The sequence below is a fragment of the Amphibalanus amphitrite genome, unplaced genomic scaffold (genome assembly GCF_019059575.1).
Source record: "Amphibalanus amphitrite isolate SeventyFive unplaced genomic scaffold, NRLGWU_Aamphi_draft 000056F_arrow, whole genome shotgun sequence".
Lineage (NCBI taxonomy): Eukaryota > Metazoa > Arthropoda > Thecostraca > Balanomorpha > Balanidae > Amphibalanus > Amphibalanus amphitrite.
This window is the reverse complement of record NW_024881552.1, coordinates 1,024,537-1,036,683: the sequence shown is the minus strand read 5'-3', so window position 1 is coordinate 1,036,683 and position 12,147 is coordinate 1,024,537. Positions and strand designations below refer to the sequence as shown.

The 12,147-nt window shown below is 54.4% G+C and overlaps 3 protein-coding genes across 6 annotated transcripts in view; 2 read left to right on the top strand and 1 right to left on the bottom strand.

The window, feature by feature from the left end:
• LOC122378244 (transcription factor p65-like) overlaps nucleotides 1-2,812 on the bottom strand; it is a 42,976-nt gene extending 40,164 nt beyond the window's left edge. Inside the window, exon 1 of the mRNA XM_043359084.1 lies at nucleotides 2,714-2,812. The gene's annotated coding sequence lies outside the window, so the exon portion shown is untranslated. The remainder of the gene's footprint in view (nucleotides 1-2,713) is intronic.
• Nucleotides 2,813-3,365: 553 nt separating this feature from the next.
• Nucleotides 3,366-9,549, top strand: LOC122378243 (methionine synthase reductase-like). 3 transcript variants are annotated; one of them, XM_043359079.1, is made up of 2 exons: nucleotides 3,366-3,532; nucleotides 4,664-7,681. In XM_043359079.1, the coding sequence occupies exon 2, from the start codon at nucleotides 4,674-4,676 to the stop codon at nucleotides 6,462-6,464; it is 1,791 nt and encodes a 596-aa protein (XP_043215014.1). In that variant the 5' UTR covers nucleotides 3,366-3,532; nucleotides 4,664-4,673; the 3' UTR covers nucleotides 6,465-7,681. The 3 variants fall into 3 exon arrangements, with proteins under 3 accessions (XP_043215014.1, XP_043215013.1, XP_043215017.1); XM_043359078.1 differs by having other exon boundaries at nucleotides 3,388-3,532; nucleotides 4,667-7,681; XM_043359082.1 differs by lacking the exon at nucleotides 4,664-7,681 and adding an exon at nucleotides 7,928-9,549 and having other exon boundaries at nucleotides 3,414-3,532.
• Nucleotides 9,550-9,732: 183 nt separating this feature from the next.
• LOC122378242 (putative OPA3-like protein CG13603) lies at nucleotides 9,733-12,145 on the top strand. 2 transcript variants are annotated; one of them, XM_043359076.1, is made up of 3 exons: nucleotides 9,733-9,967; nucleotides 10,286-10,405; nucleotides 11,044-12,145. In XM_043359076.1, the coding sequence occupies exons 1-3, from the start codon at nucleotides 9,829-9,831 to the stop codon at nucleotides 11,325-11,327; spliced, it is 543 nt and encodes a 180-aa protein (XP_043215011.1). In that variant the 5' UTR covers nucleotides 9,733-9,828; the 3' UTR covers nucleotides 11,328-12,145. The 2 variants fall into 2 exon arrangements, with proteins under 2 accessions (XP_043215011.1, XP_043215012.1); XM_043359077.1 differs by having other exon boundaries at nucleotides 9,749-9,967; nucleotides 11,068-12,145.
• Nucleotides 12,146-12,147: the final 2 nt, after the last annotated feature.

The window sequence follows — 12,147 nt, the reverse complement described above, 5'->3', positions numbered from 1 at the left end:
CACATTTCTGGCCCAGCACATCACCCGCCAAATAACAAATGCGTTTATCATTCTGTCAAATACTTCCCAACTGGACGGGAGTATCACCAATGTTGACTGGGATTATCTTCACAAATCACAACCCTCAACTGACTGATGAGATGACTGTCTGTTTGAACCGAAGCAAAGTTAAAGTATATTGCCGTCCAATGTTAACCAATAATGACTAATTAATACAAAATTTACCTATCAACTAGGGCAAAGGGTCTAACACAGAATTACTTCACCTGAACTTACCGGAAACCTGCCACATGCTCTGAAATATTGAAATTCCTGTGTAAGAACTGAATAGATGTAAACGACGTTGTACTCTCACAAATAAATGACATCTCAAACTGTGAAACATTGAACCGATCTTGTACACTGAACCTTGTCAACAACTCAGCCATAATGCAACTCTACCAGTGACCAACCAGTTAAAAAACCCAAAAGAATAACTAATCATGTCAGCGAGGCATCAATCCACTCAGTCACAATGACACTTCGGACTGTGTCAGGGCCATGTAAGGTTATGTCAACGGACCTCTGACAACGAACCTCTGAACTCCGGAACCTTGATCATGGGATACTTCCGCGATCTTGAAAACACTGATCAAATCGCATATCCGGTTTGGCGATCAGATGATCGAACTCGCGATGTTTTATCTGTGGATGGTTATTGCCCCGAATACGCTAGCTGACCACTGTGCTGCCATGCACCTGGTCACTGACGTCCTATGGCAGCTACCCCAAAGTTCAATGACACCAAGTCGGTATCATCAGAACGTGTCATGGCAACGAAGTCAGTGTTAGCTCCCTAAAGCCAAGTCAGTAACATCTGAGCATTAAAGGTCAAGACAAATCTCAATAACACCAAGTCGAAGTTATCAGATCAAACCTACGGACCAGCTCAACAACACCAAGTCGGCATTATATGAGCACCTTATACGGGCAACTTCTTAATAAAGTTCAAGAATACCAAGTCCTGTATCATCCAAACATATTTTCAAGTCTAAGGAATCGAATGGATGTAATCAATGGCGCATATCAGGACATTCATTTATACCTCCTATGAAGTTAGGTAGCCATTTGCTGTCATGCCAACGATGCGAACGAATTAATTTGCGAGGCATACGACCGAATAGCGTATACCCAGAAGGCAAAGTAAGTAGACCCACAGAAGCAAGCAAGACTAACCTGAATCAAATGAACTTCAAGAGATGGCGACCTCGACGGTGCGTCCAATGTAGGTTGTCCATGCAGCATGCGGACCAACAATTGGCCTGACGAACCTAGTAGAGTCTGGAACTCGAGCCATTCACCATCAAATAAAGGCAACTGGAAATACACAAATTGTGACCAGTCAATTCACGAACACGGTGAAACGGAAAGTTTACGAACCACGAGCAGCAAGTTACACCAACGACGAATCATTCTGGAACAACAAAGAACCTGAAAACTTTACAAGCAAGAACATGCAATGAATCAACGGCATATACAATCAGGGTCCTGTTCGAGCAGAACAGAGTTTGAAATCCCGGACGAGCCCCCAATGTAATTTGAAAGTGGTCCCTTTGTATAGCCTACATTGCATCCTGATTATTTATCTGTTGTCTAGGGGATTATATTCTTCAATCTTTTACTCTATATGCTGTCTAGGGGTATTACTGATGAAAACGCGATCGATATATGTGTGTTTCTGGTTCCTTTCCCTCCTTCGTTCCCAACACCATCCACCATACAGACGTGAACATGAGTTAAAAGTAGATATATTGAAATGAGCCAAAAGATGAGGTCGAAACCAAAATGTCAAAAGGAAGCGATCGAGTCATTAAACGAGACAAGGCCGAAAATCAGTCCTGCACGAATAGCCATTGCATTAGCACAGGCTGATATCGAAGAAGACGGAAGAGTGTCGAAAGAAGACCGAAAATCAGTCCCACTCGAGTTGCTATCGCACTCGAGTATGCCGATATTGGAGAGGCCGGAAGAGTGCCGAAAGAACAGCCTGCTGCCGCCAAGCCGAGCCAATCGGCTCCCTGGTCAGCGTCATGATGGCGGGCAGGCTGAAACACAAGCAGCGCAGTGAGACCGGACAACGGCGGTCAACGGTCACCAAACAAAAAGCCGAAAGAGATAACCGGATGGTTAGCCGAAAGACAAAACAAACAGTTCAACCATATACCGAATAGTTCGGCAAGTTAAACGGACTTCCTAGAAGACATCACGTCACCTTGTCCCCACAGCACAGCTCCAAGAGAGCTGGCTGGGGCAGACCGTCCGGTCTGAGTCATTCTTACGTAGGTACTTACTGGTGCATGTTGAGTGGAGTGTTGCAGAGTGGGTGTTGTCGAACGTGGTGTGGACTGTGTGAGGAGTGTGTCTCGCTGCTCGGTCTCGCGCCCATTTTATTCCTCGCTGGTCACACAAAAACAGGTAAAGCCACTGCAGTCGGTAGTTGCCCTGCAGCGTAGGTGCAGCTCAGCTCTTCTCTGCCGATCTGCAGACAGTCGCTAGCCCGGCCTTGCCGATTCCACTTTTTGTCCGGTGGTACCGGTGCTCGGTCTCCGGCGGCCGTCATCGTATGGTGGCCGGTGGGAGGCGGCGCTGGCCCACCAACAGAACAACAGTCAGCCGTGGCTGTCCAGCTTCCACTGTTCGGATAGAAGCCACTGGTCGGATAGAAAATACTCACCAAAAATATTTCTCACATGTTATTTATCGCGCAGCTGGTCACAGTTGAGTTAAACGCAGTTCACACTTGCCCGTAAGGTCTGCCGGTGACGGGCCCGACACCGTCAAAACGGCCGAAACCGACGGAGCGACGGCCGTCAGGTCGACGGGCATGTGTGAACCGGCAGCGTTTGACGGCCGGCAACAGCTGACTGCGCCGGCGCCGGACCTGACGGCCGTCGCTTTGGAAAGTTCAGCAATGTTCAACTTTTGACGGTGACGGGCCCGTCGGTTTGAATGTCTGCGTGTTGGAGGAAGAGAAAAAGGAACGTTATCATGCAGCATGAAGCTTAAATACATTTTTAAGATAATTTATATCATTTTCTATCCATTTGTTGAGATGAAAGTGTTTATTACGGCGCAATATCTTGAGATTCGCTCCTTGATTTAAGTCAGCGAACCGATGTGTCTTTCATTAAAATAAAATTGCAGCATTATTTGATATAAAAATGTAAAAGCGCGGTATTTTATTTCCGTAATTCAAAGAATATTTTTAACTTCTCGGCCTCTACCCTCCCCCATCCCCTTCCCCCATCTGCGTCCATCTCGAAAATGGTGCGCCATTTCTGTCACAACATATGGCAGCCAATGGGAGCTACCAAATCTCAACTTTCGTTTGACGGGCTGCAGGCCGTCAGGTCGACGGTGACGGGCCCGACACCGACAGACTGACGGTCATGTGTGAACTGCGTTTTAGGGACTGATTGGACATACGTGTGCATTGCTATATTATCAATCGTTCAATTATTGTTTGGTGCCTTTTCATCCTACAAAAGTAACGGTATGTACTGGTACTACGTTTACAAAATATTGCTTATAATCTTTGATGTGATGGCTAGTAATATTTATGCACTTTTTGTGGTACCTACCTAACAGATCCAGTGTCTTTGTTCATGTTTTGGTCATTTTTTATTGAAGTTGTAAGTTTTCAATGTGAAAAATTGTTGCTTGCATTCTCCTTTTCATTTAATTTAATGTTGCAGTCACAGACGCTGATGTCCAATGGCCAATGCTTTCTGCTGCTGCTTTGTGCTCTCCTGGGCCCTGTTTCACCGGCGATAGCAGCACGCTGCTATTTCATGTGTCAAATTGGGTTTCCATGGAAACATCAGCAAACCATGGTGTCGTCAAACTGTGTGATGTCATCTGATCAAATATTGCTGTTAACATCTTCACGGCCGTGTGATCAAACAAATGTATCAAACACATTCAACGAGACAGCAACTTTGTTCCAAACGTAGCTATGAAAAAGCTCACGGATTACACGAAACGTCATTAGTATGGCGTCATCACATTACGTCAGCTCGCGCAACTTGATAGCAGCGTGCTGCTATCACCGGTGAAACAGGGCCCTGAATGGTGTGAGAATGAGGGCTGTGGCTCAAATGATCAGAAAGTAAGCCTGCAAAAGATAAAGAGACATAGCCATGACACTTTAATTACCTTTACCCCTATTGCTACACTTGTGTTGTAGTGAACCCTTACTTCCTTTCCAGTTCCAGTTCCATCTAACTTTACTCCACCACTGCTCTTTCTTGTGCTTCTTGTACTGGATTCTACTACTCAAACCATACTGATAAGTGATAAATAATACGTACTCCTCCTATCCCTGAACTGGCCCCATGTTTCATACCTAGTGCCTACCTCACTCCTGGTATGAAAAAAACATGCAGCTCAGATGCACACCTTCATACTCAGACAATGTGTTGAACCCAAACATGCAGACTGTTAGCCAAGTGAATTTACTTGCAGTTTTAACCTCTGCTTTGTAAGAGTTACTGGTCATGTGTGACATCCTATCCTGATGCAGGGGGTCTGACCATGTGTGACATCCTAGTCTGACCATGTGTGACATCCTGGTCTGACCATGTGTGACATCCTGGTCTGACCATGTGTGACGTCCTGGCGCCAGCAGTCTGACCATGTGTGACGTCCTGGCACCGGAAGAGGTGTTTGAGGACTGTCTGAGCTCATCTGAGGATGAGGAGATCTACGAGGACTGTCCGACTCCCGAGGACTGCCGCCTCCCGGCCGACGATCGCACCAGCCCAGCGGGGGACTGGACCAGCCCGGCAGGGGACTGCATCAGCCAGGCGGGGGAACGCACCAGCCCGGTCCACAATCGGACTAGCCCGGTTCAGAGGCAGAGCAGCCCAGCCGAGGACCGAATCAGCCCGCTTCAGGAACGAATTAGCTCAGATGGGGACCGGGTCCGTCCCACAGAGGACCGGACTAGCCCAGCGGAGGATCCGATCAGCCCGGCCCAGGACCGTACTAGCCCAGCGGAGGACCGTACTAGCTCAGCGGGAGCCCCTACCAGCTCACCCACGGGTCGGAGCAGCCCGGCTGAGGACCGGACCACCCCAGCTGAGGACCGGACTAGTCCCGTGGAGGACCGCCTAAGCCCATCAGAAGACCTTGCCGGTCCGGGTCAGAAGAGTACCGACTCAGTGGCGGACCGGCTCAGCTCAGTAGAAGATACTCCTAGTCCCGATGCCGATGTTCCTTGCTCAGGAGAATCTCCTGCGAGTGAGCCTGCGTCCCACTCCAGCGCTGTAGATGTCTCTGAGGTAGCAACCCCCTCAGATGAGCCGGCCGCGGCGGCTGATCCCTCTGCGCCCGCTGAGGAGAGCCACCAGTGCCGGAGTGAGCCGGCGCCGCCCGCTGAGGTGGCGCCCGACGGAGTCGGCCGGGATCTGAGTGTCAGCGAGGCGCCCGCCGCGCCGGGGGTGGCCGGCCAGTGCGACTGGGACGAGTCCGAGGGCGACGAGCGGCCGCGCGCCTCCCAGTCCTCTGAGGCGGACTCCTCCGAGTCGGGCTCCACGCCGGAGACGATGGCGCGCAGCTGGCACGTGCTGGAGAGCTCGGAGCCCGCCGCGGCCGCCACCGCCGGCTCGCCGCTGGATGAGGCGGCGCCGCGGCCGGCCGGAGCCGCCCCGGACATGGCGCAGCTGGCGGACGCCGTGGCCGACTCCCAGTCCCGTCCGGCGTCCGACTCGGAGCGCAGTCCGGACGACTCGGAGCGCAGCCCGGACCCGTCGGTCGCCGCTGACGCTCCGGCGGCGACCGGCGCGGCGGCGCGCGACAGTGACGACGACGCCGAGCTGATGGCGGACCCGGACGCGGTGGACGAGGCGGCGCTCCGTCAGCTGGACGAGCAGCAGACGGAGGAGGAGCGCGAGGAGCGCCGGCAGCGCGCCGCTCTGCTCAAGGCCGACGGTAACCAGCTGTACGCGGCGGCTGCGTACGACGCCGCCCGCGAGCGCTACACGGCCGCGCTGCAGCTGTGTCCGCTGGCGGCCGGCGCCGAGCGCGCCGTCATGTTCTCCAACCGGGCCGCCTGCCGCGCCCGAGCGGACGACGAGGCCGGCGCGCTGGCCGACTGCTCGCGCGCGCTCGAGCTGGACCCCGGGTACGCGCGGCCGCTGCAGCGGCGCGCCGAGATCTACGAGCGCACCGAGCGGCTGGACGAGGCGCTGGAAGACTGGAAGCGGCTGCTGGAGCTGCGTCCCGACTGCGGCGAGGCGCGCCGCGCCGTCACCCGCCTGCCGCCGCTCATTGCCGAGAGAAACGAGAAGCTCAAGAGCGAGATGCTCGGCAAATTGAAGGAGCTGGGCAACATGTTCATGCGGCCGTTCGGACTATCCACGGATAATTTCCAGATGGAACAGAACGAGGCCGGCGGTTACTCGGTCAAGTTCAAGCCGACGTGACGCCTGTGTGCGCGCTCGCGAGTGTTTGAACTGCCCGCCACGGTTGGGCTGGGGTCAGGTGTACGGAATTTACCGCACATTTCACTAGATGATCGTCATGGAATCGCAGGACATTGCTCGATGTTTTTACCAGTAGGATCTCCATGATAATGAATGTCTTTGTCTACGAATGCCTAGCTGCTTTAAGATGTTGTTTGTGCGTGTACGTTATCTGTCAAGAACAACCCCGCTCCACTTTCTATACTGTTAAAGCATCTTACAAAATCATCGACGTCTCGAGTATCTGCCAGTTCCCGATGCGTCCAGTTGACTCAGATCTGATTGTCTGTGCATTGTGCGGCCATTTCCGGCCCGTCTCCGCCCTGCTTTGGCGGGCCGCTGGCCGGCCCGTCGCCGGGCCGCCTGTCACCCGCTCAGGCGATAACCAAGGACGAGCAGAGGGGCTCGGCCCCGACCGGCGGACCGTAGAGGTAGTGTGATGACGCGCAGATTCGTGTCCGGGCGGCGGCGAGCGGGCGGGAGGTGGTAGTGTCGCGGCTCGCGGGAGTCTGGTCGGCAGAGGTAGGTTAATCGGCGGTCAGTTCAGGACGACTGTGGCCTTTGGCGGGTGCGCCGCTGCGGCCTCCATCGTGCATGTGACGTGCCCGGAGCAATGTTTTAGGAAAATTCGGCGTAACGACACAATCATAGGTTTTGTTAGCTCTGTGTCTGTAGTTTGTGATTTGCCATGCATATCTTATGGAAGTTTGATAAGTCTTAGGTGACACAGTTCTAGGTCTGGATAAGTTTATGAAGGTATCACCACTGATGCCGCGCTAGCTGTACTTGCCTAGATGGGTACGTCGCAATATTCGATAGTACCTGCGCTGGGGTGTTCCGTTATAAACAACGTTGGCTAGGGCCGCATATGTCGGCCGTGAGGCATGGCCTGGCTTCAGGGTGTGTCGAGTCAAACACATTTCGCTACGTGGACTGCCCGTTCGACAAATAATCGTGTTTATGGACGGTCGGTACAACACAATCCTAATAGAAGTGTACGGGTCCGTACGGCACAGAGTCGGCACGGCCCGTCCGACGACTCGACTAGTATCTCTAGTGTCTGCTGTACCCGCTTACAGCGAGGCTTTAGTTCTTGTGGTGCTCTGCTTGACGTAACGTTTCCTATGGTGTGATTTGGTTATCCGTGACATGAACTCGATATACATGATTGAAGTGAATGGCTGTTTTACTGGTCTGCGGTGCATGCAGCGACTCGCCTCTGGGAAAATGGTCGCTGGTCTGGAAACTTTATGTGCGTTTCCATTCCTCTGGGGCGTCGGACTACAGCAGGTACGGTAGCTGCGTCCCCATTCATGGTACCCTTATACCATCCATAGCTGATCCCAAAGAACCCTTGATTGTTGACGCTATCGTCACTGCGATTGCGTCGAAGTCCCTGACATTTGGATTGGATCACCGCGCAGGAGCCAGTTCGCTACCGTCGCAGAGGCTGAGCCCGCCGCCGCCAGAGCCGCAGAAGTCGGCCAGCTGCAGTCTCGGGAGCCAGCTCGCTGTCCCGCCGCCGCCATGGTCTCCTCTGAGGGTGCGGGCCCGGTCCCGGCCGCGCTGACGCAGCTGTCGGAGGCGCTGGCGGCCGTGAAGCTGACGGTGCCGCCGGCGCCGGCCCGCTTCCTCCGTCTGGAGTACCTCCCGGAGGGGCCGGCCGGTGCCGCGGCCGACTCGGAGCTGGCGCGCGGCCCGCTGCCGCTGGCCGACGGCCCGGTGTGCCGCGCGCCGGTGCTGCGGGCCGAGCGGCTGACCGCGCCCCAGGCGCTGAAGACGGTGTGGGCGGTGACGCTGGACGGCTCCGGACTGGGCGGTGAGGTGGACGCCGGCGACACGGTCGGCGTGCTCTGTCCCAACTCTGCCGAGGAGGTGGCGCAGCTGCTGCGGCTGACGGGCACCGAGGAGCGCGCCGACACCCCCTGCCGGGTGACGCTGATCCCGGAGACGGCCAAGAAGGCGGCCCGGGTGCCGGCGCACCTGGAGGCGCCGGACACGCCGCGGCGCCTGCTCACCCACCGCCTGGACGTGCGCGCCGTGCCCAAGAAGCCGCTGCTGCAGGCGCTGCCGGCGCACACGGCCGACGCCCGGCAGCGGCGCCGGCTGCAGGAGCTGGCCAGCCGGCAGGGCGGCGCCGAGTACCTGCGGCTGGTGCGCGCCGGCGGCGTGGGCACGCTGCGGCTGCTGGCCGCCTTCCCCAGCTGCCGGCCGCCGCTGGAGCTGCTGCTGGAGCAGCTGCCGCCGCTGGCGCCGCGGCCCTACTCGGCCAGCAGCTCGCCGCGGCTCCACCCGGGCCGGCTGCGGATCGTCTTCTCGGTGGTGGAGGAGCCGGCGCGCGGCCTCTGCACCGGCTGGCTGGACGGCCTGCTGCGCGCCGCCGGCCCGCAGCCGCAGGAGGAGCCGAGGTCGCTGACGGTGCCCTTGTACCGCCGCCGGCCGGGCCAGTTCCGGCTGCCGGACACGGACGCGGAGGCGGCGCGGCCGCTGCTGATGGTCGCCGCCGGCACCGGACTGGCGCCGCTGGCCGGCATGCTGCAGGAGCGGCGGGCGCGCCGGCTCGCCGGCCCCGCCTGGCTGGTGTTCGGCTGCCGCAGCCGCGAGCACGACTACCTGTTCAGGGACGAGCTGGAGGCGGCCCAGAGGGACGGCGCGCTCACCAGGCTGGACGCCGTGTTCTCGCGCGCCGGCGGACCGCAGCGCTACGTCCAGCACGTGCTCAGCGAGGAGAGCCAGCGGCTGGCGCGCTGGCTGCTCGAGGACCGGGCGCTGCTGTACGTGTGTGGCGACGCCAGGGGGATGGCGGCCGGGGTCGAGGAGGTCGTAGTCGAGGCCGTAGCCCAGGCCAAGGGGGTGCCGCTTGACGAGGCGAAGGCTACGGTAAAGCAAATGCAGAAAGATGGCCAATATAAACAGGACGTATGGTCATGAACGTGGCCATATGGTGCCGGGGTTTGTCGTGCCATTTGAAAAAAGCACACCAGACTCAGAGGACAACACATTTACCGCTACAGGCACTGTTGAAATACAGTATTACCTCGCTTTAGCCGATTTTGCTGATTTTTTTTTTATTTGGTGCTATGCAATGATTCCAAAGCGAATTGGCAGGGCTAATGTAACGAACCCGGGAAGGAGTGACTGGATTAGATTCCAATCAAATTCCAATGTTCTTCGGTCGTAGGGGGATTCTTATGTGCCGAAGAAATATGGCAGCCCAACGTGCTACGAAAACGGTGTTGATGAGACAAAATATGGCTCATAGATTTTGGTGGGCGGAGAGATCAAAGCTGCATCTGAGGGCTATTTATTTGCATTTTTAGCCACAATGGGTGGATCATTTCCGCTTTCAAAGCTGGGAATACTTATTATCAGACAAATTAGCAGACCCATTGCCAACTCGATGAAGGAAAGGGCAAAGAATCATTACTTTTTCCGCACTTATGTGTGCATGCCACCTGCTCAAAGTAAGTTAAATATCTTTATAAATAGTAAATGTTCATCTGAAGTATATGCTGTGCCAAGGCTGTTGTGCCAATCGTTTAACATAATTTTTCTTTATCACTGCTGATTTGAAAAATGTAAGCTTATCACTAGGTACATAAAACTAAGCTGTAATCACGAGTAATCCTGCTGAAATAATACTTAATTTTCCTTTTATATTGTGTTTGATATCATTTTCTCATGTTCAATTAATATTTATAAAATTTTAATCCTGAAAATATTTTCATTGGTAAGTTGATGTCTCACATTGACATGTATAACTGACATGCTTTTTTGTTCAGTCTACCACTGGTGTGAGGTGAAAACCCGGCTATGGGTTCTTGGCCTTGGGAGATCTGGAGAAATCCCCAAGCTTAATGAGACCATGGCTATTGAAATTGGAGCTAACATGATTGGAGAGGGTAAGTGTGTATGTTTGCTGTTTATATTAAACACTGTTTTGATAGCAAATACAATTCTTGATTTGTCATCAGTTGGATTTTAATAGATATCTTTTGCCTACTTATACTGTCTCCCTTGAGCCTACTGGTCTTTGCATATCTAGATGGACCATCTTTGAAGATTAGCACATCTCAGTTTACACCCATTAGTTACTACTGCTTTCCTGAAATAAATGGGGTAGGTGTCATCCTGTCACTGTGAGGCACAAATGAAAGGTCTGTGAAAAAGTATGGATTTGTTAAATGTACTCTCATGATGGATTGCTTTTCTTACTCCATATCATGCCACATCCCAAACCTTGCTCTCATGCCCCCCCCCCCCCCACTGTACATTCTACCATCACATGTGGTTCCTCCTCTCCCAATAATGCCTCCCCTCCTCTCCAATTTCAGTGTCTCAGTCCGGGTGGCTCCTCATGGAGCGGTACTGTTAGACCTGTTACGCCTCCCCCTCCCTCCTTGTCGGTGTCTCGGCCTGGGCGGATCCTCAGGAGCGGTACCGCCGCGCTCCTGAGGAGCAGTAGGTACTCGTTACTCCTGCCCCTGTGTCGGCGTCTGGCTGCCGGCGGCTCCGATGGCGGTGTCGCCGCGCTCCTCAGGAGCGGCGCTGCTGCTGCTGGCAGGGATCGTGTTCGCCATCGCCGCCACCATCCTCATCTACGAGTACAACCGCTCGGCGGCCAAGGAGGAGGCGCGCGAGGAGGCGCAGCAGCAGCGGCTGGCAGAGCTCGACTCGCGGGTCGAGGACCTGCGCTTCACGGTGGAGGAGCAGGGCGCCAAGATCCGCGAGCTCTCGCAGCTGGCCGGCCGGCTGGACGCGGCCTGGAGGGCCTATCAGCAGCAGCTGCAGGCGAGCGGCGCCGACAGAGACTCGGCCAGCTGAGGTCGGCGGATCCGGCGACGGTCGTGGACGGGGTAGTAAGCTGACGGGGTCAGCGTTAGTGCCGCGACATCAGGTAGCTGCAGTTTATAGTGTTTACATTCAACAGTGAGTATCCAGCGACTCTGTGAGTTGTGGCGGAAAGTAAGTATTTTGATAGAGCATGCGCCGACGCCCGACAGTTATGTTGGCGACTGCCTAACCGAGAATTGTGCGTTTGTACGACACTGAATGATATCCGAATTGTCTCATATTCGTAACGGTTATTCGCCTATCGAGGCATTGTAAGTGTCCGTGACATCTGTGCCGTATATGATAGAAGTCTTTCAAGGTGACTAGGCCGGCCAGGACCCTGTGGAGCTCACGAGCGGACAACTGGGGGAATCGATAGATGAACATATGATATTGGCACTCAATTATTTACACAAGCTGTCAACGTTATGTCGATTTCAATTGCACAAATCTATGTGGATTGTAGTATATCATTGGAAACATTGCTCGCTGCTCAGGCTAGTGTTTATCATGACGTTTTCTTTGGCAGTCTATATCTAAGCACTTTGTTTTTATTTATCACTGCTTGTTCTGCGGAATTGCCAATGGAACCGAGGATCCCCAGACGGACTTCCATATTGTGTGGGTTTCGGTGGCCAGAAAAAAGTATGGGAGCAAGGAGCCTGAAAGGTTATTTGCTGCGTTCATGTGCGGAACCGTGGGGCTTCCTTGAGCTTGTAAGTTGGTTTTGGGTTGTGATGTGCGGGCGCAACGTTTTACCCGTGCGTGCGTTATGGGTTTGGTGAACGAAGTGCAATACATCAGTAGGAGG